At 46.3% G+C, this 27,060-nt stretch overlaps 1 protein-coding gene across 1 annotated transcript in view; it reads left to right on the top strand.

The window, feature by feature from the left end:
• Positions 1–691: 691 nt before the first annotated feature.
• The window catches only part of SUDS3 (SIN3A corepressor complex component SDS3), a 43,009-nt gene continuing 16,640 nt past the window's right edge, over positions 692–27,060 (top strand). The window contains exons 1-7 of the mRNA XM_017887883.1: positions 692–1,030; positions 4,323–4,392; positions 9,094–9,149; positions 10,881–10,952; positions 14,729–14,748; positions 15,987–16,143; positions 26,512–26,607. Coding sequence (XP_017743372.1) covers positions 889–1,030; positions 4,323–4,392; positions 9,094–9,149; positions 10,881–10,952; positions 14,729–14,748; positions 15,987–16,143; positions 26,512–26,607 — 613 coding nt within the window. The 5' untranslated portion in view covers positions 692–888. The remainder of the gene's footprint in view (positions 1,031–4,322; positions 4,393–9,093; positions 9,150–10,880; positions 10,953–14,728; positions 14,749–15,986; positions 16,144–26,511; positions 26,608–27,060) is intronic.

The following is a 27,060-nucleotide window of genomic DNA, read 5'->3' as shown; positions in this document are numbered from 1 at the left end:
CCTTTGAAAAAATTAATGTTCAAGGCAGCTGTACCGCAGAGGGCTTGGGTCTCCGAGTCTAAAAAATCAGACTGGACGTTGCTATTTTTTTTTAGGCAAACGACAGCTCGTTTCTCGTTTGTAAAACCGGGGGACCATCTTATCGAATAAGACTTACACAAATAGAAAGGATTCCTAAGGGCTGGGAAAATACTGTTTTGCTGTCCTCAGGATGGAATATCAGCATCCTTGTCTTTTAGCTCTTAATAAAGCTCTAAGTAGTCACAGGAGGAGCCAGGCTGCATGATCACGCACACTCTGGATGTCTAGGTTTTCCGACCTAACAAGGGGCAGTTCGCGTGGTTCCCCTGCTTAGATTAGAGACCACCTCCACCTGCCAAGGGCCCTTCAAACCCTCCGCCCCTAGGTCGCTAACGATCCCCGCTTTAGTTCTAGCTCCAGGCGCCGCCTGGTGGCTGTTTCCGGAAGTCGCCTGGGAGCCTCGGGGCCCTGACGGCTGCTGGGCCTGCCCGTAGATTTGCCTGACTCTAGAGAACCTGGCTCCGCCCCTCCCCCACTATACTTTAAGGATTTTAAGACGGCGATGAAAGGGCTGAGGCTGTGGCGACGGGAGCGTCCAGCGGCATCTCCACTCCCCCAAGGATGGCGGAGTCAGGCCGTCGTCGGGCAGCTCTCGACCCGGAAGTCGCTTGCGGCGCGAGGCCCCGGTTGCCGAGCGCGGGCGCGGGGGGCGGAGCTCGGCGGAGACCGGGAAGGGGTCGCCGCGGCTGTCGCGGCTCCCGCTCCTCGAGTTGGGGGCTCCCTCGGACGCTGCTAGGCAGACGGCGAGTACCGAGGGCGGGTGGCCGCGGTGTCCCTGGGCCACGCTCAGCTGCGGTCAGAGGCGACATGAGTGCCGCGGGGCTGCTGGCCCCGGCCCCGGCCCAGACTGGAGCGCCGCCGGCCCCCGAGTACTACCCCGAGGAGGACGAAGAGCTGGAGAGCGCCGAGGACGACGAGCGCAGCTGTCGGGGCCGCGAGTCGGACGAAGGTGAGTCCTGCAGCTCTCCTGGCAGCCGGGAGCGGAGGTGGGACCGCTGGGGAGGGGTGGGGCTGCTTGGGAGAGGGGCGGGGCGGCCTCTGGGGCCTGGGGCTGCGTGGAGGGGCCGCGGGGAGTTGCCGGACTCGGGGAAGTTACTCCCGTCCGCGCTGGAGTAGCGGGGAAGCCCTGGGTGCGTTACACTCGACTGTGATGGGGAGAGGGGACTTAGACGTTGTCATGCTGGGGGTCCCTTTAAGACCCCGTCCTCCCTCCCAGCCGTCTCTGATTGAACCTGAAGTCTTCACTAGTAGGAATGAGAAACTCATTTACTGAATGCACCGAGTGTAGTTCCCCCCTTTTTTGTGTCTGAGAGCATGAGTCCAAAGTTGCCCCTCCTCACCCCCGAAATGCATGTCATCTATGTTTTAGGTAGGACAACTCAGGTTGATTAAAGGAAAGGGACCTAGAACCAGCCAGATACAGGTTTAAATTTGGCTCTGTCACTTAACTCAGCTTTGTAAACTAAAGTTTCCGGCCTCGATTTACCCAGCTGTAATGGAGCTGTTTAATTCCCACACCTGACCTAGAAAGCACTTCCTAGGGTCGGTATAGGGATTAAATGACATGCGCATAAAGTACTTGGCCTGGTACAGTAAATACTCAGTAAATGTTCTCCCCACCCGCCCCCTCCCGGAAACAGGTAAGAGAGGGAGGGATTTGCTTAATGGTCCCCAGGTGTTGTGTTTTCAGTTCCATGCTCTTTACACTGTCATCACAACGTCTCAGAGCCTTGCTTTTCAAACTGAGCTTTATAATTTGAGGACGCTATTTTGGAGGGATGGAGGAGGAGGAGGGTCATGAAATATGAAAAATCAAGGGAGAAGAAAGAGGAGATAAAGAGAGATCTATATGTGAGTGGAATATTCTGGGACAAAATCGGGCCGTGGAGCAAAAGCTGGACCAGCTGTTTGGAATGGTGCATACGTTTTATTCATCTGAATTTCCCGAGTGCCAAGTAATGTGGCTGACCATGACAGGAACTCAGGGAAGGCCTCTTAACTGAAGGAGGGGAGAAGGGTTTGTGGGGAATTGGATCTGCCACAGCCTTACAAAAGACAGCTGCATATGCATGACACAGAAAGTTGAAGGACTGTCTTCGGTTTAACTCCATCCGAAGACGCGGCTTAACTAGAGATTTTGAATGTGAAGCACTTGCGCTGCATCTCATCCTCACGAGGGGGCGCGGTGGAGCCAAAATTGAGGGGTTTTTTTTCCTTCCAGTATAGGGGCTGTTAAAAATTTGTAGACACCCCAGCCATTAGCTTGTTCTAAGAACAATGTTTAAGATGTTTTGAAACAATTTTCGTTTGAGCATCTGGCCTCCTCCTTGTTCCCTTTAGTTATAACTTGGAAAATACTTGTGTCAGATTCCCTTTTTTATTGTATACAGTTGGTGCTCCATGTCTGTGGATTCTGCATCTGTGAATTCAACCAAGCGCAGCTCAAAAATATTCCGGAAGAAATTGGATCTGTACTGAACATGTGCAGACTTTTTTGTTATTCCTAAACAGTGTAGTGTACAACTACTTACATAGTGTTTACATTTTATTGGATATTGTAAGTAACCTTTCTTTTTTTTTTTTTTTTTTTGAGGTGGAGTCTCACTCTATCACCCAGGCTGGTGTGCAGTGTCGCAATCTCAGTTCACTGCAACCTCCATCTCCGGGGTTCAAGCAATTCTCCTGCCTCAGCCTCTGGAGTCGTTGGGATTACAGGCACCTGCCACCATGCCTGGCTAATTTTTGTGGTTTTATTTGTTGTTTGTTTTGTTCATTTTTTTTTTTTTTTGAGATGGAGTTTTGCTCTTGTTGCCCAGGGTGGAGTGCAATGGCACGATCTCAGCTCAAACCATTCTCCTGCCTCAGCCTCTCAAGTAGCTGGGAGTAGCTGGGATTACAGGCCTGCGCCACCACCCCCAGCTAATTTTGTATTTTGAGTAGAGAGAGGATTTCTCCATGTTGGTCAGGCTGGTCTCAAACTCCCGACCTCAGGTGAACCACCTGCTTTGGCCTCCCAAAGTGCTGGGATTACAGGCGTGAGCCAATGCACCCGGCCTTAACTTTTGTGTTTTTAGTAGAGATGGGGTTTCTCCGCGTTGGCCAGGATGGTCTGGAGCTCCTGGCCTCAGGTGATTTGCCCACTTTGGCCTTCCAAAGTGCGGGGATTACAGGCATGAGCCGCCATGCCTGGCCTGGATATTGTAAGTAATCTAGAGATGATTTAAAGTGTACTGTTGTCTGGGCATGGTGGCTCATGCCTGTAATCCCAGCACTTTGGGAGGCCGAGGGAGGCGGTTCAGTTGAGGCCAGGAGTTCAAGACCAGCCTGGCCAACATGGTGAAACTCTGTCTCTACTAAAAATACAAAAATTAGCTGGGCATGGTGGTGCACCCCTGTAATCCCAGCTATTTGGGAAGCTGAGGCAGGAGAATCGTTTGAACCCAGAAGGTGGAGGTTTTAGTAAGCCAAGATCATGCCACTGTACTCCAGCCTGGGTGACAGAATGAGACTGTGTCTCATAAAAAAAAAGTATACTGGAAGATGTGCGTAGGTTATATGCAAATACTGAGTGCCATTTTGTCAAAGACTTGAGCAACTGAGGATTTTGGTATCCAAGGGAGTTGCAGGAACCGTTCCCCCACGGATACTGAGGGACAGTCATGTATCCTGATGTAAAATGTGTGAAAGGTTCCAACTGGGTATGTATCAAAAGAGAATGTACATACTAGTTTTTTTCTGGAGCAGTGACTAAGGCTTGACTGCTTGCAGTATCCACTCTTACGCCCGCATCTCCTTTCTTGAATTGCCAGCATTGTTGTTTCTGCAGAAGTAGCAGCCTTCACCATAACTGCCTGTGTCTGAGACACCCTATTCTGTGGCTGCATTTCAGGTAAAGGCAAGCTTTTTGCATAAATCTGACTGTAAGTTGGAAATGGCCTTTTCTTTTCTGAAGTACAGCTGTCCCTCAATATCCATGGGGGACTGGTTCCGGGACTTCATGGATATCATAACCTCAGGATACTCAAATTCTTACATTGGCCTTCCATGTCCACAGGTTTCACGTTTGCAGATAGGGATGGCCTGCTAACTGTATGTAATGTTTTTCATGGATGACTTTGTGCCAGCCTGCATTGAATAGAAATTGATTTTATGGGAGTTTATTGAGTGCCTACTCTGTGTCAGGTGACGCCAGCTCTGTGAATTATGATTTTAACTAGCCCCTCTTTCCTAACTTTATTCAGACACTGAGGATGCTAGTGAAACTGACCTGGCAAAGCATGATGAAGAAGACTATGTAGAAATGAAGGAACAGTGAGTATGATTTGCCTGTGTCTTTACTAGAACATAGAATTGACAACAAAATCTTTTTATAGGTTGAGCATCCCAAATCTGAAATCTCAAATGCTCCCAAAACTAAAACTTCCTGAGTGCCAGCATGATGCTCAAAGGAAATGCTCATTGCACTATTTCAGATTTCCGAGTTTTGGATTTGGGATGCTCAACTGGTAAGTATATTGCAAATAATCTAAAATTTGAAAAAATCCAAAACACTTCTGATCCCAGAGCATTTCAGATAAGGGATACTTAATCTGTAGTGACCTTGTGTATATGATTTTGACCATAGCGCTTCCAAAGACCATGTATATTTGCAATTTCTCCACTTTAAATTAATTACATTTAATCAGTCTTCGCATTATAAGACTGTTGAGTACTCGCTAGAAAGAATCTTGAGGGCAATGGACACGGGGGAGGGAATGAGGCTGTACAGCAGGAAAGGACCTTTTACCACTTACTGTTTTTTTTCTTGAGACAGAGCCTCGCTCTGTCGCCCATACTGGAGTGCAGTGGCAGGATCTCGGCTCACTGCAACCTCCGCCTCCCAGGCTCAAATGATTCTCCCGCTTCAGCCTCCCGAGTAGCTGGGACTACAGGCACATGCTACCACGCCCAGCTAAGTTTTGTATTTTTAGTAGAGACGGGGTTTCACCACGTTAGCCAGGCTGGTCTCACACTCCTGAGCTCGTGGTCTGCCCACCTCGGCCTCCCAAAGTGCTGGGATTACGGGCGTGAGCCACCGCGCCCGGCCTTGGTTTTTCTTTTGTAATGGGCGCACCGGCGCACAGAGAAGATAATTGGTGTCTTTTTTTTTTTTTTGAGAAGGAGTCTTGCTCTGTCACCCAGGCTGGAGTGCAGTGGCCAGATCTCAGCTCACTGCAAACTCCGCCTCCCGGGTTTACGCCATTCTCCTGCCTCAGCCTCCCGAGTAGCTGGGACTACAGGCGCCCGCCACGTCGCCCGGCTAGTTTTTTGTATTTTTTTAGTAGAGACGGGGTTTCACAGTGTTAGCCAGGATGGTCTCGATCTCCTGACCTCGTGATCCGCCCGCCTCGGCCTCCCAAAGTGCTGGGATTACAGGCTTGAGCCACCGTGCCCGGCCCGATAATTGGTGTCTTGAAGCAGCTGGCTTCTCAGATGAGTGTGAACTCACTGCACTAACGTGCTAGACAAGGCGCTGGAGGCCTGGAGAGCTCAGAGAAGCCCCAATTGAAAAGCAGGGCTGCTGACTCTCATTTATTTATTTATTTGTATTTATTGATTTAATTTTTTTTTGAGACAGAGTCTCACTCAGTCGCCCAGGCTGGAGTGCAGTGGCACAAACTCGGCTCACTGCAACCTCCGCCTCCCAGGTTCAAGTGATTCTCCTGCCTCAGCCTCCCAAGTAGCTGGGATTACAGGCATGTACCACCATGCCTGGCTAATTTTTGTATGTATTTATTTATTTTTTGTGGAGACGGAGTCTTGCTCTGTTGCCCAGGCTGGAGTGCAGTGGCATGATCTTGGCTCACTGCAACCTCTGCCTCCTGGGCTCAAGCAATTCTCCTGCCCCAGCCTCCCGAGTAGCCAGGACTACAGGCACATGCCACCATGCCCCGCTAATAATTTTCATATTTTTAATAGAGACGGGGTTTCTCCATGTTGACCAGGCTGGTGTCAAAGCTCTTGCCCTCAGGTAATCCACCTGCTTTGGTCTCCCAAAGTGCTGGGATTACAGGCATGAACCACCCTGCCTGGCCACATGCTGACTCTCAGGCCAGTGCTCTGTCCGTGTTTGCACGTGCTCTCATCCAAGACTTCTCATTGTCTTCAAACAGAGCCACAGCTGAACAGATTCCAGAGAAACAAAAACCTCACTCACTTTTAGCGTACACCCAGATAGAAAACAGTATAAAGTATATTTAATATGTATTTGTTGAATGTGTCAGATTTTTAAAGTTCTTTACCTTTTAACAAGATGATCCACATTCCTTTCACTTGAGGTCCTTTTTGCAAATGTTTTGTGGCCATCCTCTGGATTCTCTCATTGTTTTTGTGCTTTAAAATTCAAAGGGGTAATTCAGCTAGGTCTAACCAGTGCTGAATAAAGACGGATTACTTTTTTTTTTTTTTTTTTTTTGGAAACAGAGTCTCACTCTGTCACCCAGGCTGGAGTGCAATGGCACAATCTCGGCTCAGTGCAACTTCCACTTCCTGAGTTCAAGTAATTGTCGTGGCTAAGCCTCCTGAGTAGCTGGGACTACAGGCATGTGCCACCACGGCTGGCTGATTTTTTTTTTTTTTTTTGTATTTTTAGTAGAGACGGAGTTTCATCATGTTGGCCAGGCTGGTCTTGAACTCCTGACCTCAGGTGATCTGCCTGCCTCAGCCTCCCGTCATGTTGAGATTACAGGTCTGAGCCATCGTGCTGGGCCACTTGTTTTTTGAGACAGGATCTTGCTTTGTTGCCTGGGCTGGAGTGCAGTGGCATGGTAGCAGCTCACTGCAGTCTCAACCTCCGAGGCTCAATCCATTGATCCTCCCACCTCAGCCTTCCAAATAGCTGGGACAACAGGCACGTGCCACCATGCCCAGCTGATTTTTAGAATTTTTAGTAGAAATAAGATCTCACTGTGTTGCTCAGACTGGTCTCGAATGCCTGAGCTCAAGCATTTCTCCTGTTTCGGCCTCCTGGAGTGCTAGGATTACAAGAATGAGCCAACATGCCCAGCCTTTTTTTTTCTTTCTTTTTTAAGAGACGGGGTCTTGCTCTATTGCCCAGGCTGGAGTGCAATGGCACAGTCATGGCTCAATGCAGCCTCAGACTTCTGAGCTCAAGTGATCCTCCTGCCTCAGCCTTCCAAGTAGCTAGGACTACAGGCACATGTCACCATGCCTGGCTGATTTTTTAATTTTTTGTAGAGATGGGGTCTTGTGATGTTGCCCGGGCTGGTTTCAAACTCCTGGCTTCAAGTGATCCTCCTACCTTGGCCTGAGAAGGATTACTTTAATAATTCATTTGATCCTTCTCACAGTTTCATTTCTGAAGCGGTGCTTGCTTTTTATTCTCTTCAAGCAAAAAGTTTGGTTTACCTTGACCATTTGAGAGGTATTTTTACATACCTGTTCTTTTCCTCATGCACAATCTCCATGAATGTGAATTTTTTACTGTTGTTGCTTACTTCTTCAATCTGTCAGTATTGACAGACTCAGAATTCAAAGGTATTGACTGGCACTCTCAAAGTGGAAAATAGCTTGGGTTTCTGAATACTTGTACATGGTTTACTCATTTGTTCCCTCTCCTGTACTTGATAGGTTTCAACATTTTGAGATGATCTTTTGATTGTGCCCCTTAGTATTTTTTTTTTTTTTTTTTTGAGATGGGGTCTTGCTCTGTCGCCCAGGCTGGAGTGCAGTGGCATGATCTCAGCTCACTGCAACCTCCACCTCCTGGGTTCAAGCTATTCTTCTGCCTCAGCCTCCCGAGTAGCTGGGATTACAGGCACCCACCACCATGTCTGGCTAATTTTTTTTTTTTAGTAGAGACAGGGTTTCACCATGATGGTCAGGTTGGTCTCGAACTCCTGACCTCAAGTGATCCACCCGCCTTGGCCTCCTAAAGTGCTGGGATTACAGGTGTGAGCCACCTCGCCTGGCCTCTCTTAGTATTTGATGATATAGAAAATAATTTCGGTTAAAATGGAATGCCTTGTGTAATTCAAGGTGAACATCGAAAGTACGTCAGAATTTGCCCTAAAAGAGTCAGACATGTGTGAGTCTCAAATTCTGCCTACTCTCTTCCCCTTACAGAGGGTTGGGTTGTATTTGCAGCCCTTATTTGAGCACTAAAAAGGTTATCACGCCCATGTGCTCACTTCAGCAGCACATATACTAAAAGGTTATTGTGCTTGTTATATGTTGGACAGTGTTCTTTCAGATCACAAATCTTGTTTTATCACTGTTAAATTGGGGTGTTTTCAGGTAGAAGCAAAAATATTTGCTGAAATGTGATTGATATGTGGAACCCACCTTCAGGCCGACTTGCTGAAGTTATGACTGCCTATAATCCATTAGATGTGAGAGGAAAAAACTAACATACCAAATGCTTTTGCTTTGTGTATGCTATGTGTTCCCATCCAGCTGGGGCTACAAGTAAATGCTGCCTTTTAACTTTTCTTTCTGAATTACTATTATTTCTCTGATCCTAAAAGAGCAGTGCTTGAAAAAATGACATGAAGGTTTATTAACTTAGTTCTCACACTGCTAAGCCTGTCTACGTAGAAAACATGCTGAAGGCATAATGTTACTCCCTTGTAACTTACAATCTAATTGTAGAGTTGATGTAAGAGTTGTGTTTCATGCCATTTCTACATTGTGTGTGTTCTTGCCTGTTTATCATTGTCACTTATTTATTAAAATCTGCTATTGTTGCAAGTTTTAGACGAGTTCTCTAAAGGTGGGATAACATGGGAGAATCTACAAAATTAGAATAAGATTGAGGAACGCGGGGTTCTTGTTCCTTTCTGATCCCTGTGGCTGCTGATGCATTTTAAGCCAGCAAGCAGACTTTACTTTCCTGTCTTCCTTAAAGGGACATTAATGACCTTCCCATAACAGCCCAGCTAATTTCTGTGAGTAGGTTATTTTGGAATTGAGTATTGAATGTTTTTATCTGTTAGTGTGACTTTTTTTTAATAGGATGTATCAGGACAAACTGGCTTCTCTCAAGAGGCAGTTGCAACAACTACAAGAAGGTTGGTGTGTGATTGAAACCTGCATTTCTAAATATGCTTCTTAATATTACAAACCCGTGCAATCTGTGTATTTCACTTATCTGTGGGAGCTATTTAAAGCGTGGTCTGGCTGATCTTAGCTATCCAGTACATTTTGTTATCAGTAAAGTGGTGACTTTCAGACTCCTGGATTTTGAAAAATTTATTTCCAATATGTGTGAGATTCTTTCTTCAAATGAAATCTCACTTGGAACTTTCAGTGGAACACGAATTGAACGCCACTGTGCCTAAAGCTAGATATTTTTAGGAGAGACATTGTTATCAAAGAATAAAGTTCTACTGTTTTTTCTAAACCAAATGTTTATGACCTGTGCATTATTCACACTGTATTTTCTCGTTTTTGCTTGTTAAATTAAAAGTGTATTGTATTTTGTCAAATGCCGCTGGCTGCTAAAGGCAGTGCAATGTCAGAGTTACGGGTGCAGGCTCTGGAGTTTTGTGAGGGGTTGGAATCCCAGTTTCCCTGCTTCTAGTAATGTGACCTTGGGCACACCAGTTTCTCTTGTTTAATCTGTTTTCTGATTTGGAAAATGAAAGTGAGAGTAGATGTGATTATGCACAAGGAGCATCTAGCATAGCAGTGTGCACACTGCGAGGTCCTGGGGACAGTTAGCTGTGGCAGTGAGCTCTTCGGTTTCATATCGTGGAGTCCCCTTGTCAGTGAAACAGCTTTTGCTTTTTCTTTGCTTTTTTTTTTTTCCCGAGGCTGAGTTTCGCTTTTGTCACCCAGGCTGGAGTGCAGAGGCACGATCTCGGGTCACTGCAACCTCCACCTTCTGGGTTCAAGCGATTCTCCTGCATCAGCTTCCCAAGTAGCTGGGATTACAGACACCCGCCACCAGGCCCGGCTGATTTCTTGTATTTTTAGTAGAGACAGGGTTTCACCACATTGGCCAGGCTGGTCTTGAACTCCCGACCTCAGGTGATCTGCCCACCTTGGCCTCCCAAAGTGCTGGGATTACAGGCATGAGCCACCGTGCCTGGCCTGAAACTGCTTTTTTCTAGTATGTGCTTTTATTGCTTGTGAGTGATCCACACCCTTGGACTAGCCCAAGGTTGGGCATTATAATCGGAAACACTTCCCCCACAAGATGTGCACCTCATAATTAACTGTTTTGTGGGAAGAGCAATGGAATGAATAGCGATTTGGTTAGAATCTATACCTGATCTGTTTAATGTTGTCACTAGTCACATGTGACTGTTTAAATTTAGTTAATAATTTAGTTTTTCAGTTCCCTAGCTACATTTCAAGTGCTAAAATAGCCACAAATGGTTAGTGGCTGCCATATTGGACATTGCAAATATAAAACACTTACACCATTGCAGAAAGTTCTACTGGAGAGCGTTGATCTAGACTTTACTGAAGGAGAATGAACCTTTTCCAGTAAAGGAAGGCCCGTTGATTCAGACTGTTGCAGCAACTGATCAGAACAGTGTGGAGATGTTGGTACTGTTCCACTCCCCCTCACTCACTGCAGACCCTTGATCCACTGGGTTGGGTGGACTTTAAATAGGCCCCTAGTGGTTTCTGCTGTGTGCCTTGGTTAAGAACCACAGTTAACTCTGCTGAGGTGTGTCTTCCTGTGGTGTTACTGGAACAGTCAGTGTTGATGCTACAGAATAATTTTAGGAAACAAAATGTAGGGCAGATTGATATTCACAATAATTTTATTTTTTAAATGTTGAAATCAGGTACATTACAGGAATATCAGAAGAGAATGAAAAAACTAGATCAGCAGTACAAAGAGAGGATACGGAATGCAGGTAAGGCTCCTTTAAATGGAAATGAATCATCTTTAAATGTTCGACCGTTTGCCGATCATCAGAGTAATGTAGCCCTAAGAGCTATTCTCCAAAATGTATCCCAGATGTTCTGTCAGGCAGAGTTTTCGAAAAAGAGACTTCCAAACTGTGGTTATGGAAAGTGGTTTCATCTTTTCCTAAGGAACGGCCCAGTGGTGGAGGGTGTCTGAGGAGGCTCCTTGCAGTTAGGTTGTTCTCGCTGGTACCCCAAGAGTGGTCTTGCACCTGCAACTCTTGCTCATGGCCGCATGGCTGGCCTGGTGTACAGTCAGAAGTGCGGCTGAGGAAAGGATTGTAGGTGGGTTTTGTCCCATTGTAAGTTTGTTTCTTTTGGTAATTCTGTGCTAGGATTGGGGAGGGTCCTCTTGTTATTTTCCCCAAGTATTGTTTCTGTAAGAATTTAGAGAAAAGGCACACTTTTGACTAGTTGTATACAGTAAATGTATTCATTCAACAAAAATGAACTAAGCACCTGCTACATCTAAGCGCTGTGAGCAGTGTGAAGTCATGTCACACATTGCTTTGACTTGAGGAAACTTGGTGTTTCATTGACAAAAGATACCACATGTGTAAAGTTAAGGAAGACCGAGTTAAAGAACCATGCAGAAAGTAAGATGTGACAACTGTTCTAAGTGTGTAGACATAAATTCCTGAGATTACAGGAAATCTCGTGTATGTGGTGAGTTTTTAACGCTCATCATCGCCCAGCAGTTTGGGTGCCAGCAGAGTCCTTGTTCCTGCGCTGGTAGAGTAATGATGGGTTTTAGAATGAGGGTGGGGCGCCACTCCTCATGCTGCCGCCATCTTTCATTCGGGGCCAGTGACTCTCCAACCCTTTACTGTCTCTCCTCAGTGAGAAGCTGCCCAGTGCATACCAACAGATAGAAAAGGGGCCGAAGTGTGTGTGGGCGCTGAGAAAGTGGAGCCCCAGCTATTAGCTCTCTGCCTTTCCACCTCCTGCCTCTTCCTGCTGTTACCCCCATTCTACTCTGAGTTCCTGAAGCTCCTCCTTGAGATGTCTTGAAAATCCTCAACTGGTTGCTCTTCCTAGACTTCCCCTTTAGCAGATAAAGAAGGTGGCATTTGTGGAAAGAGGTGGTCTTAGGTTCAGATCCTGCCTCCTCACTTTAGATGTGATCCTTTAAGCAGAATATTTGCTCTTGAAACCTCGATCTCCTCGTCTATAGAGGGGAATATTAATACCTCACGGAATTGGCATAAGATGGAAATAAGGAAAGAAAATGGATGTGAGTCATATTTCTGAAGTTAGAACAGCAGAATGAATATTGAGTTGTTTTTCTTCATTCTGCTCAGACTCTCAATCATGTCCTCGCGTGTTCTTTCTTTCTTCTTTTTTTTTTTTTTTTTGAGACAGAGTCTTACTCTGTCGCCTAGGCTGGAGTGTGGTGGTGCTGTCTCAGCTCACTGCAACCTCCGCCTCCCGGGTTCAAGGGATTCTCGTGCCTCAGCCTCACGAGTTGCTGGAATTACAGGCGTCTGCCACCACACCTGGCTAATTTTGTAATTTTAGTAGAGATAGGGTTTCACCGTGTTGGCCAGGCTGGTCTCGAACTCCTGATCTCAGGTGATCCACCCAGCTCGCCTTGGCCTCCCAAAGTATTGGGATTACAGGCATGAGCCAGTGTGCCCGGCCCTTGTGTGTTCTTTCACATTTCTCTCTCCTAGGTAAAAATGCAGAAGAGCTCCTCAATCAGTCACGACTTGAGCTTTAAAAAGCACATTCTTTGCAGAGATGATCCACCTGCTTTAGTGGTGTCTGGCTGCTTTAACTAAAACAACTGCCACCTCTAAGTGCTAATTGTCATTTTAACTTGTTGGTGCGAGGCATGATTTCTCGGAATGGCACAGGACTCCAGCTGTCTGGCCCACTTGTGCATGGTACGGGTCTGAAGTTGTTACAGGAATGATCACGTTGGGTTGGGTGTGCCTGGGTTCCTATGCCCAGCAATTCCCAGTGCCAAAGTGGGTAGTATTTTGGGGGCTAAACAAATAATGAGTGGCTTGTCCCTTTCCTCAATTAATTTTCTCTGTCAACAACTATTAATCAACATCTGGGCTTTTAATCGGGGGTTCCTGGAACTGTCAGCATTCTGTGGAGTTTGTATATGTGCTTTTTTCTGGGGAAGGGATTCATAGCATTTGCCAGGTTTACAAAGGGGCCCATGGTAGACTGAGAATAGCACCCCCTGGAGAATCTTTGTGGACTGTATGCACAGCCCCGTGTCACCCAGGAAAGAGTAGAAGCCATGAATCGGTTTTGCTTCAAGTTGTTGCGGGTTTGTAGACAGGTTTGTACTCTATTGTAAATCTGGTGGTGAGGGGAGGAGCTGCTAGGTAATGGTTACTAATCATCCAGCACATGGTAGGTGTTACTAAGTTGTTGAGTGCTGCTAGATGGGTGCTTTAAGGCATCTGAAGGGCATGATGTGTGAAGAGTCAGCAGGAAAGGCCTCAGGAGGGGGCCGCATTCAGTCAGGAACTTAGGAATGTGAATAGGAGATCACAGGGCATTGCGGGGGCAGACATCAGTGTGAGCAGAACTTGGCGACCTGACAGTGAAGCCCCAGGTGTGCCTGGAGCCTCTGTCCTGTGGATTATCTGTGAAGGTCCTTCCTTACCACACATATCCTTCATATAGTGCTTTAAAAAGGGGGTCTTGGCCAGATGTAGTGGCTCACGCCTGTAATCCCAGCACTCTGGGAGCTGAGGCCGGTGGATCACCTGAGGTCAGGAGTTCAACACCAGCCCGGCCAACATGGTGAAACCCTGTCTCTACTAAAAATACAAAAATTAGCCAGGCGTGGTGGTTCGTGCCTTTAATCCCAGCTACTTGGGAGGCCGAAGCAGTAGAATTGCTTGAACCCAGGAGGTGGAGGTTGCTGTGAGTCAAGATCATGCCACTGCACTCCAGCCTGGGTGACAGAGTGAGACTCTTTCTCAAAAAAACCAACCCCACCAAAAAACCAGGGGTCTCCATCCCCCAGGCTGCAGAACACTGGGCTGCCTCCCTTCACCCGACGCCTGCCCCCCTGCCCTGTCCCAGTCCGTGGAAGAATTGTCTTCCACCAAACTGGTCCCTGGTGCCAAAAAGGTTGGGGACCACTGCTTTAAAACATCATATCCACTCTGTTTCTGGAGTAATTGCATTATTTCTTCTTGACCCATCCTGCTACTGTGGGGACTGTTGGCGGGTGGACTGAGTGAAAGAAGGGATAAGTTTATTTTGCCAGGGGAGTCTCGTTCCTGCTGCACGTTTTTTACCCTCAGGTGGAACTGCCACAGCTGGTATGTTCAGGGCCACATTTTTTTTTTTTTTTTTTGACCAGGTTTCGCCCTGTCACCCAGGCTGTAGTACAGTGGCACAATCTTGGCTCACGGCAACCTCTGCCACTCAGATTCAAGTGAGTCTCCTGCCTGCCTCAGCCTCTCGAGTAGTTGGGATTACAGGTGCCTGCCACCATGCCTGGCTAATTTTTGTATTTTTAGTAGAGAAGGGTTTCGCCATGTTGGCAGGCTGGCAAGGCCACATTTTAACTAGACTTGAGTACTTCTTGCATCCTTTCCCTTCGTGTATATCAACATTTCTCTGATGAAAACTTTTGCTCTGTGTAACATGCTTTCAGAAAGCAATTACTGCTTCTAAATGAATGCTAACATCACTGTCTAGAAAGGTGGCACAGCCTAGCAAATCTAATTACACTTTTTATCTCTTGCAGAACTCTTCCTCCAGCTGGAAGTAAGTACCACAGATCTCCTGGGTTTGCAGGCCCTTTCTGAGACTGGACTCTTGCAGTCCTGATCTGGTGGCTTTTCCTTCTATCACCAAGTAGATAGTTTGGAAGCCTTCACCACTGTTCTGTTTGACTAAAGGACATTTGGTCTCAGCTCAGACATCCTGTCTGGTCATTTGTTGTTGAGCGGCCCCTGCTTATCACAGGGGAATAAGGAATACTCACCCCTCACTGCTTATTGACTTTTATCCCGCATTAGAGCTGTTTGGAAGTCTCTGAGTTATAACGGCCTCATAGTTTGATATTGGTCCTTGAAGCAGTTCAATCTCTGAATCGGCTCAGCATTTCTGTTTTACAGCTGCAACTCTCTGGGCCAGTAAAAAAAAAGACAGATTTCTAATTTTTCCTTTCATTCTATGGACACCTGAGTGCTGATTCTGTGTCAGACTCTGTGCTGTGATCCAGAGATGAGGGCCTGTATCTTTAGTGATGTACTGCTCCCAGGGTGGCTAGCATGTGTGTGGGGGTTACTTTTGGAGAAAGTCGTGGTTTTTCGGAGCCACGTTATTGGAACCCACTTTCCTTAAATCAGTTTGATGCCCATAGTCACTCAGCTGGAAGGATCACGTGATCGAGCCTGAAGGTATACTCAAGTGAGGTACACACATCCCTAGCCCACCACAGGTCCCGATGTCACTCACCACAATGGTGAGATTTGAAAAGCAGAGGCATATACAACTTTTGTCTTAGCATAATATCAATATTTGTGTACTTTGGGGTTCAGACACTTACTAAATGATGTTCCATTCTTTTGTCTTGCTGTATCAAAAATAATAGTAACTTATGCTATCTAGCCTCAATATCTTGTGATTATTTTTTGAATATACACAATGTAGAATCTCCTATTTCCCTTTGAAGCTGTAACTTTATGAGTGATTATTTACTCCCTTTGAGAAATGTGTTTTAGTATAAAATATAGGATGTGGAAGAGAGAAAAATATCTGAGTAGCAAGTGAAGTATACTCAAAAATAAGCGAAAGTCATGTGGGTCTGATTGTACACATTCATTGGAGGGCTTGCTCTCAGACACGCCGTTACTGCAAGTGTGTGTGAGAGGGAAACTCTGTGTGTCATGTTTCTAGCAAAGGTGTTTTCTTTGCTGTTGAGGACAGGGCTAGACTTTGAGTTGGAGCCATGGCTTCCAGGGCCGTGTACTCCCAGCCTGTGTTTCTCTTTTGCTCAGACTGAACAAGTGGAACGAAATTACATTAAAGAAAAGAAGGCAGCAGTGAAAGAATTTGAAGACAAGAAGGTTGAGCTGAAAGAGAACCTGATTGCTGAGCTAGAAGAAAAGAAGAAGATGATTGAAAACGAAAAGCTGACAATGGAACTGACTGGAGGTAGGAAAGCCCTATGGGGTGGGATCCTGGGGGTCCTGAGCGGGGCTGTGAAGGGCTGTTCCAGTTACTTTTGTCTTACATCTCAAGAGCAGAGCAAGGTGGAGAGTGGGTTTTGACCTTGTAGATGAGAGTTCCTCCTCCACCTTCTGTTGGCTGTGTGACCTTGGTCAAGCTGCTTAACTTCTCTGAGTCTATTTTCTCCTCTGTGAAATGGAGCTGATCATACTCTCTCACAGGATTGTGGTTAGACATATGAGTGCCTAGTACAGTGTCCTGTGCATAACAGGTGTTCAATAGTTGCTAGACTTTTGATAGTACTGGCAAGCTCTGGCTTAGGCTCTACTTAATTCCTGGGTCCGCTGCCATTTGTATCTTGGTTATGTCCCCACATTGCTTACCCAGGTCCCCCGTGGTGATGGGAATCCCTCTGCTTTGTTTTTTTCCAGTCTGCCTTAATTACAGAAGAGGTATTATCTTCCTTTGACCTAGATGTAAGAACAAAAGCTTTTGGCTCTATCTTCTGTGCTATTAGATCTCTCCTGCCAGGTGTTACTGTGAACATTTCAGAAAGACTTGATATGATTCCAACAGGATAGCTAAACTGAACTATTTTCCCATGAGGGTAGGAAAGTTACATGAGACTCAGAGCCAATCCCTTTTTAACCTTCTAGGATTTAGTAATCCACATATGGGAACTCAGCAGGTTGTAGGCAGGTTTCAGGGAGAAACAATATGGGCCGACTCTTCTGTTGCCATATGTAGACTGATGATTCCTAGAAGGATATAGGGAATTGGCTTGAACTCGCTATTTTGGAACTTGGCAAATACTGCAAGGCAAGTCAGTGGTGAGTTTGTCACTTGGATATGGAGGTGGCATGCCTTTCTGTACATCCCCAAATTTAACTCTTACAATTCAGAAAGTGCTGGGGCTCTGGCGTGTCTGATTTTAGCAGGGTTCCATAGGAAATGCATGCAATGTTTTTGTGGACGTTCTCAGGGCTGACTTTGAAATCAAAAGTAGCCAGTTAAGATCTTTGTTCCCCTCTGTATATTCCTGGTGTTGTCAACCAGCTTGGCCTTCTGACTGACACAGACTTCTGGCTCCAATCCTCATGGTACACTTAAGAGAATGTGGTTGTGCCTGAGGTGGGGTCTGACTTTTGAAAAATCTCTCCTCTGTTAGCTTCCTTGTAGAAAGACTTGGCAAAAGAAGTGAGCTCCTTGAAGGCCTCTGAAAGCAGCTCAGAAATGTTTTTTTTTTGTGAGAATGGATGCCAAAACACAGCTTCAGGCAGTATAGTCTTATTCTTGTGGAAGTGCTTATTTAATTAGACCAGTAGCACCATGGTACCTTGTCTGGTACCAGTCTGCCTGCCGGCTTTTGGACCTGCACACCATTTCCTTTGATAGTGGCTGTGACTGGCATCGATGCCTCATCGCTGTCTGCTAAAGCCACCAGATGTTTGGGAGCCTTCATTAGGCTAGTGGGAAATATTATCCGTTTATAGCTGCTCCCTCTCCATCTGTGGGGAAGGGTATCATCACCTTACCTGTGATTTGGCATCCTAATTATTGACAAGCAATTGATATTGTTTGGCCAGGCAGTTTTACAGCCAGAATCTTAACTGGGACAGGAGGCATCCTCAGTGACTTGAGGCTGAGCCTGCCAAGGTAGAAAAGACAAATAAATGCAGGGAAATCATTTGTAACGCAATAAAACTGATTACAGAAGTGTTTAAAGCTAGCCATGGGCATTAAAGGTATGGATGTCCTTTCTCAAGCCATTTGGTACCCTTGGTATGGAAAGCACTGCCAAGGTAATGATGGAGTGTTGGAAGACAAGGCGCTGGAGCTAGAAGGGTAATTAGCGTCTCCACAGATGGTGCTGCTGTGGTGTTGGATTAAAGGCTTGATTTCATTCCTCTAATTGAGTGACTTAGTTCACCTTTGTGGATTGATGCCCAATATCATTGTTGCCCAGCTCTGCCCTGAAAAGATACTTTTTAAAGTCTCCGTTTTTGGTTCGACATGAACATCTCTTGAAAAGCAAAGTAGGATAAGAGGCTGATGAGAAGCTTGGTCCAAATAACCCACCGGAAACGGGTGTATTTGGCGACTTGCTCATTCCCACCCTGACTTAAAGCGTTTACAAACCTCCATAGGAATTGGCAAGAGGTACTGTTTACCGCCCAAATCTCTTGTGGAAAACTTAGGGAAACTCGGTTGTTCAGGCAGAAATGAGTGATTGTACATAGAGAAGCTAGGATGAATTATAGTCAGTGCAGCGCAGCTTCGATGTGTTAGGTCAATGGGGTCTTGATAAAATGCGGATTCTGTTTCAGGGGCTTTGGAGTGGAGGCTGAGATCATGCATTTCTTTCTTTTTTTTTTTAATTTAATTTTTTTTTTTTTTTGGGGACGAAGTCTCACTGTCGCCCAGGCTGGAGTGCGGTGGGGCAGTCTCAGCTCACTGCAACCTCCGCCTCCCGTATTCAAGTGATTCTCCTGCCTCAGCCTCCCAGGTAGCTGGGATTACAGGCATACACTACCATGCCTAGCTAATTTTTGTATTTTTAGTAGAGACAGGGTTTCACCATGTTGGCCAGCTGGTCTCGAACTCCTGACCTCAGGTGATCCACCCGCCTCAGCCCCCCGAAGTGCTGGGATTATAGGTATGAGCCACCGCGCCCAGCTGAGATCCTATATTTCTGACCACCTTCCCCAGGGGTCACTGCTCCTGCTGGCCAGAGCACACTTCAGTAGTGAGGTTATAGGTACACTTGCCTGAGGGTGGGATTTCTCTGAAGCAGAGGCCAAGACTACAAGTAATCCAAATATTCAGTGAGAACTTTATGAGCTTTAAAATGTGGGGAGCTTTACCATTTTTAATGTGTATTTCTTTCTCTTACTCTTCTCTCCTTTCTTCCTGTAGCTCACTACCTGCTACTTCCTTTTCTTTTGTAAGTTCTTGCTCGTCAGGGGCGTCTTCCAATCCTCAGGCTTCCACAGTGAAAGCCACCTGTGACCCTAGTAAAGACTGTTAGTTTCCTTTAGAAGATGGTGGGTTCACGAGTCATAACAATGTCAGAATAGAAGGCTGTTTCCCAAGCACTTACACTGATCCAAGCATTACATAAAGGTATTAGAGCTAACTTTGCAGGCTGATAGACCAGGGCTGAATCCTGGCACTGTCACAGATTCAATTCTGAGGTAGGATTTTCTCATTTGGCCAGGGGATGATAGAACCTTCTGCAGAGGGTAGCTCTGACGTGAGATGAGATAATGCCTGTAAGTTGCTTCAGAAAGTAGCTGGTTCACAGAGTCAACACTCAGGGATTGGGAAGTTGTAACCTCACTGAGTTCCTGCAGCTCCCTTTGACCTTGGGGGTATTGCTTCTGATTTTATAGATGGCAGAGGTGGCTCGGAGAAGTGGAGCCATTTGCTCACAGTCCCTCAGTGAGACAGATAGTGGTTAAGCCAGTGTGTGTCTGGCTCCAAGCATATTCTCTTCACCACCACTACTACTGACTCTCTGCAGATACCATAGATACATGTGGTGGCACTAAGACTCACAAAATTAGGCTAATGGGTAAAGTCTGTGTCTTCTTGGAAGCTATTTTCTGATAGAAAGCTGACATAGCTTCCTTGACTTCCCCCAAGGTTATGTGGTGTTGAGATGGAGGGCCCCTAAATAAAGTTAACGATTTGACAGGCTCGTTTTTGACTCATTGATATATTTAAAGACAGGGTTGGCCGGGCGCGGTGGCTGAAGCCTGTAATCCCAGCACTTTGGAAGTCCGAGACGGGTGGATCACGAGGTCAGGAGATCGAGACCATCCTGGCTAACACGGTGAAACCCCTTCTCTACTAAAAAAATACAAAAAACTAGCCGGGCGAGGTGGCAGGCGCCTGTAGTCCCAGCTACTCGGGAGGCTGAGGCAGGAGAATGGCCTAAACCTGGGAGGCGGAGACTGCAGTGAGCCGAGATTGCGCCACCGCACTCCAGCCTGGGTGACAGAGCGAGACTCCGTCTCAAAAAAAAAAAAAAAAAAAAAAAAGGGTCTCACTCCAGTTGCCAAGGGTGCAGTGGTGCCATCACGGCTCACTGCAGTTCAACTTCCTGGGCTCAGGTGATTCTCCTGCCTCAGCCTCCTGAATAGCTGGGATTACAGGCATGTGCCACCTTACCTGGCTCATTTTTGTGTATTATTTTTGAGATGGAGTCTCGCTCTGTCACCCAGGCTGGAGTGCAGTGGCGCGATCTCGGCTCACTGCAAGCTCTGCCTCCTGGGTTCGTGCCATTCTCCTGCGTCAGCCTCCCAAGTAGCTGGGACTACAGGCACCCGCCACCACGCCCGGCTAATTTTTTGTATATATATTTTTTTATTAGAGACAGAGTTTCATCGTGTTAACCAGGATGGTCTCGATCTCCTGACCTCATGATCTGCCAGCCTCAGCCTCCCAAAGTATTGGGATTACAGGCATGAGCCACCGCTCCCAGCCTTTCATTTTTGTATTTTTTGTAGAGACAAGGTTTTCCCATGTTGCCTAGGCTGATCTTGAATTCCTGGGCTCGAGCAGTCTGCCCGACTTGGTCTCCCAAAGTGCTGGGTTTACAGGCGTGAGCTACCACATCTGGCTTTTTTACTCATTTTAAAACCCTAAGATATGTGTGGTTGTACTACTATAGGAGCAGTAAAGTTCACATGTATGCAGTAGATGCTAATGAGTAGTGACTTGGGTGTCAAGACAAGGAGAAGAGGCCCCACACAAATATCTCGAGAGGGAGAATAGAAGAGGTGACCTGGATTTTGGGCGGAGTGGGCCTGTCCTCAAGATGTTCTTTCCTGGTGCTAGCATTGTGGAATCAGGTCTTTTAATGCGCTTGAGGGTGCAGAGAGGAAGGCTCGACTGGCTCGCTGTTTATTGCCTTCCCTTCATAATGGGCAACTTTGGCTTTAAGGAGATTGGTCCTTTATTCCTACTCTGATTTGGCCTCCAAAGACCTAACAATGATTCTTGTGGATTTTTTTTTTTTGTTTTTTGAGATGGAGTCTAGCTTTGTCGCCCAGGCTGAAGTGCAGTGGCGTGGTCTCGGTTCACCGCAACCTCCACCTCCCGGGTTCAAGTGATTCTTCTGCCTTAGCCTCCCAAGTAGCTGGGACTACAGGTGTGTGCCACCACGCCCGACTAATTTTTATACTTTTAGTAGAGATGGGGTTTCACCATGTTGGCCAGGCTGGTCTTGAACTCCTGACCTCAGGTGATCCGCCCGCCATGGCCTCCCAAAGTGCTGGAATTACAGATGTGAACCACCATGCCCAGCCCTAACATTCATTCATGTTCCCCTCCCCCACAAACCTTAGGCATTCTTCTGTTACCACTGCAGCATTAATTTGCATCAACGTTGATGGCACCCTCCATCCTGCTAGAGAAGGGCATGATGTGTGCTAGGATTGCTCTGGGCTGCTAGTCTAGCCTGTGGGTCCCTGCCCTGGTTTGGAGGTAATTGCCAATCTGCTACAATGTTTAATCTGCAGTGGATTTTCTTTCTGCCACTTGTATCCCATTTCTTTTAAAGAAAATTTCCTTTTAAATTTAAAGTACATTTAATTTTTTGAGATAGGGTCTTGCTCTGTCACCCAGGTTGGAGTGCAGTGGCATAGTCTTGTCTCACTGCAACCTCTGCCTCCTGTGCTCAAGTGATCCACCTCAGCCTCCCAAGTAGCTGGGACTAAAGGCACCTGCCACCTAGCCCAGCTAGTTTTTTTGTATTTTTCTGTAGAGATGGGGTTTTGCTCTGTTGCCCAGGCTGGTCTTGTACCCCTGGGCTCAAGCGATCCACCCTCCTTGGCTCCCCAAAGTGTTGGGATTACAGGCGTCAGCCATTGCACCCAGCCTTATATTCTTTTTTGTTTTTTTTTTTTTTGAGACGGAGTCTTGCTTTGTCGCTGAGGCTGGAGTGCGGTGGCACAATCTCGGCTCACTGCGAGCTCTGCCTCTCGGGTTCACGCCATTCTCCTGCCTCAGCCTCCCAAGTAGCTGAGACTACAGGCGCCCGCCACCATGCCTGACTAATTTTTGTATTTTTAGTAGAGACAGGGTTTTACGTTGTTAGCCAGAATGGTCTCGATCTCCTGACCTCATGATCCACCCGCCTTGGCATCCCAAAGTGCTGAGATTACAGGCGTGAGCCACCACACCTGGCTATATCCCGTTTTTTAAGGAAGCCCCTTTGAATTGCTGCAATTAATATTTTTTCCAATAGATAAATATGAGCTTGTTTTAATAGTTGAAGTATGTTGAATTGAAGCTTTTACTGCTGTTGTACACTGTAGGCGGGTATGCTGTTGGAAATGAATAAATAGGCCTAGAGAAGTGCAGAACAAAAGGCCAGCCAGTAAACTGGTAGTTGTATGTAAATTGCAGGTTATTTATCAGGAATATCTCTCCAGAGGGACTGTGCTGTAATGACTCTACCACCTAGCATTGCTTCAACCTGAGCTCCCATTTTTTAGATGTCAGAACCAGTGCTATCTGTGGTGAGGGGTGGGGTGGGGTGGGGGTGTGTCTGTATCTGTCAGGTTTCCTAGTGAGTAGAACAGGAGGATTTGCACTATTAAAGGTCATATTGCATGGTGGTTTGGAGAGGAGTTGTACGCCTAGTCTTGTTGCTTATTTGGTGTTTTCTCTCACATACACTCTCACAAGTCTGCTTTAAATGCTTGATGTTTAATTACATAAATAGCATCTCCACTGAAGCAAACCTGTGAGGAAACCTCTGGATCAGAGAGGGGTTCTAATTTCAGCCAGTTTGAGTTTTTTTGTGGTTGGTGCATGATGTCGGAGAGGAAGACTGACTGCATCCCTGCTCAGGTGTCACACTGGGGTTGTCACACTCCAGGGTCTGAACTTCAGTTCTGGAAGTTTGATTTTTGTCAGTGTAGCCAGATTGAGCGTCTTGGGACTCTTAGAGGCCAAACTCCTAGGAGATTGATGGTAAAACTCAGGATACCAGCTCGTTGCTTACAGTGAGAAATAGAACTTCCAGGCACACTCAGACCCAGGTTGTCAGGCTCCATCCTTCTATGAAGAATCCACTTTAGAAGCCAACTAGGCAAACCTGGCATTAGAGCAAGGTGACTTCAGTGGATAATCTTACTATGTCTTTTGGGGCTGTGATACATGTCGATCACGTCCTCAAATCATGTCTTCCACCTGGCCCATTGGCCAGGACTGCTCCCTTCTGTCTCCCCTTTCCCGGATGGAAATGGAGACGGAGACATGCTGGTAAGTTTTAGGGGCTTCTCCAGAGTCTCTTCCTTCTGCAAAGTAGTCTTTTGGATAAAATTAATCAGATTGTTGCTGTGACCAGGCTAATAAAATAGATTTTTTTTAACCATTTCATAAGAATTTGATTATATTTGTTGGTTTGTAAGTGATACATTATATTTGTTGGTTTGTAAGTTATGATTTTCAGAGTTCAGTTGCTGTGATTGGCCTTTACTTGGCTTACATCCATCATGCATTGTCCACCCTCCCCACTCCCCAGTCTTGGCAGCCTGCAGAGCAGAGCACACTCAGCCATTCTCTTTGGCAGACAGAACATTCCATAATGTTCTCGGGCTATGTGCTTTTTCTTTGGTGCTCTCTTGGGTTGGGTGAGCTCCCTTTACACTTTATTTTCCAAATTAGGTGTCAGTGTTGTACAGCCTCACAGTTGACGTCAGCTGCTTTCGACTATGTAACTTCTTTTCAGCTCTTTGTGCCTTGAATTTTAAAAAGGATCTTCGTATAGTTTTTTCCTGCCTGAAAATATAATAATAAAAACTAGCATTGATAGAACTCCCGTTATGCCAAGCACCGTGCTAAGACTTCACGTGTATCATCACATGTAACCTTCACAGCGCGCTGTGGGGGAGGCATTATTGATACTTCTGTTCTCTAGACGAGGACACTTGAGACATACAGCACTTACAAAACTGTGTTAGGCCACACAGCTGTTGCAGGGATTCAGACGCACATTTATGTGACACTCCAGGTCTTAACCATGGTGCTGTGTCACTGGCCAGTAACTAACTGGAGAAGGGTGGCACCTCAGCATAGGGTAGGAGATTTTTTTAGGGAGAAGCCTTCCCCACTTATTTCTGGTGCTGTGTGTGTGTGTGTGTGTGTGTGTGTGTGTGTGTGTTTATACTTCCAAGTACACTTATAAATATTCATTAATTAGGTCTTTGGTTCTTATTTTACCTCTATTCCATTCATAGAAAAAAAAATTAATACTGCCCAGCCCATTTCTCTGAAGAGCAACATGCAGAAGCCTTTTTTTTTTTTTTTTTTAAATTTTTTGTGGCACATGTATGACATATTCTAAGATCCTGCACACTGCTTGGTAGAATTCGCTGAAGCCGCCCTGCCTGCTCTGCTTATTGTGTGCATAATCACAAATTAACCTTGTCCCATGATCAGGCTTGACCTCTTCTACCCATTCTGCGCAAAACATTATGCACCCCTACTGGGCCAGCCTCTTGCTAGGTGTTGGGGTGAAATTCAGACATCCAAAGGGGGTAGGTAATGACCTCTACACAGTGGCACTTGGTCTACTTGAGGTTTGTATAGATGCTCTGGTTACTTGGAGGATGGAATGAGTCTCTGCCTTTGAAAGCTGTCACAGAAGGGAGAGTATTGAACTGACTCTCAAGGGGTATTATGTAGGAGTTTGCTGGGCAGAAAAGAGGAGGGTAGGCAGAGGACAGCCATGCAAATACTTGAAGGCATAAAGTCTGGTGCCCTTGGGTAACAGGATAGCTAAAGGCTTGCACACAGTGTAAGCGTGAATGAAGAAGAAGGGAGGAAGACCAGAAATGAGGCCTGGCTTTTATCCTGTGGAGAGTGGTGAGCCACTGAAATATTTAGTAAGAAGATGGCCGGGTGCAGTGACTCACGCCTGTAATCCCAGCACTTTGGGAGGCTGAGGAGGGCGGATCACTTGAGGTCAGGAGTTTGAGACCAGCCTGATCAACATGGTGAAACCCCATCTCTACTAAAAATACAAAAAATTAGTTGGGTGTGGTGGCGCACGCCTGTAGTCCCAGCTACTTGGGAGGCTGAGGCATGAGACTCTTTGAACCTGGGAGGCGAAGGTTGCAGTGAATGAACATCGTGCCACTGCACTCCAGCCTGGGTGACAGAGTGAGGCCCTGTCTAAAAAAAAATCAAAAAAGAAATGTTTAGTAACGAGAGTGATATGCAAAACGATCTGATTTGTGTCCCAGGAAGATCACTTTGAGGGAGGGGAGGATGGACAGGACATGGGAAAGAACACTGAAGGCCATGGAGGTAATCAGTGGAAGGATGAAGGCATGAAGGGGAGGCAGAACCAACATAGCTGGTGAACCTCATGCCTGGGTGAAGGAAGACAAGTCGCAGATGACAGATTTGTTCTTGCATGGAAGAAGGGTTAGATTGGATGCCCCTGAGACACAGGAAAAGAGGCAACCTTGGGAGGGGAAATGGGGAGAACTGAGTTCGTGTGGGGCCTGGAGAATATGTGGTATCAGGTATCTATTGCCATTCAGAGGGATGTGTGGAGCTGGAATTGGTGATTGCAGATTGGTTGGGATACAGTCTGAAAGGAACTGACTGGACCCCAAAGATCACTGGTATTCAGGGAGCAGACCAGTGAAAAAGGACCCTGAGGAGGCAGGTTCACCTCCTTGTGCACCATGGCTTGGGAGGAGCGATTCGAAGGCGTGGGGAGTCAGCAGCAGTGTGAGACCACAGAGAGGAGTGCAGAAGGGAAAGAGGCTTTTATTGTGAGCCCTCATTGTGTCTTCTTGATAGTCAATAGTTACAAAAGGTTATAAAAGAAAAAAGTCTGAGTCTATAAATGAAAACTTCATATAAAAATGTTGGCACTGAGGCCAGTGGCCTCTAAAAGAGCTTTTTATACCCGTGGACTTCGGCACACCCACCCTCCGTGGGAACTGCAGAAATTAGCTGAGATGACCTTCAGGTTCCTTCCTATCTCGAGAGCCTGCGCCTCTGGGCTTCTTAATTTGAGGGAGAGGAGGAATATGCCCTAGGATATGAGGGTGCTGGAGAGATGCCCACAGTGGCTGTAATGCTTGACAGCAGGGCTGCATTTCTGAGAGGGGTGTGCACTTAGGGCAGCTGGTCTGAATTTTCCAAGCATGAACACTTCCTAAAATCTAATGGAGTGTCTGGCTATAACCATGTGTAGAACAAACATCCCCAGTAAAACAGTTCTGACTGGGTGGCTAGGGGGCAGATATTCTTACACTATAGAAATTCTTACTAACTTCAAGTGGGAGTTGGATAGATTTAACCATTCCATTCTTGCCACAGATTCCATGGAGGTGAAACCTATCATGACCAGAAAGTTGCGGAGGCGACCGAATGATCCCGTCCCCATCCCAGACAAGAGGAGGAAACCTGCTCCAGATATCCATTTACATCAAGCTGTAACTGCCTTTCTTTCTTAAGACTGTGGAATCCTGTGTTGATCCATTTGCTAGGGTATACATGGCCGTTGTCCTACAGAAATAGTAATATTTAATTGGAAAACGTGGAAAATGTTTGTCCAGGGGTTAGGGGTTGCTCTTTTTGTGGGAGTCCTCATTTGCTACTGCTTTTGATGGGAGAGATGTATAGAGAGTCGTGATTTGGAAAGGTGCTTTGCGTGCCAAGTTCAGCCTGGCTTTAATGCTAACGTCCAGATTCAGGGGCATCTGAAAACCTGATGTGCCTTAATTTTTTCACCTGTAATTTTCCACCTTCCAACCGTAAAATGAAGGCAGTAATATCTACCTCTAGGTACCTCCTCTGTTATCTATGTCCGTAATATAGTGGATTGCAAACTGTTTTTAAATTAAAGCAAATGAGGTTTCAGTCAGA

This window comes from Rhinopithecus bieti, unplaced genomic scaffold, assembly GCF_001698545.2.
Source record: "Rhinopithecus bieti isolate Rb0 unplaced genomic scaffold, ASM169854v2 scaffold_17010, whole genome shotgun sequence".
Taxonomy (NCBI): domain Eukaryota; kingdom Metazoa; phylum Chordata; class Mammalia; order Primates; family Cercopithecidae; genus Rhinopithecus; species Rhinopithecus bieti.
This window is presented reverse-complemented; position numbering and strand designations above follow the sequence as displayed.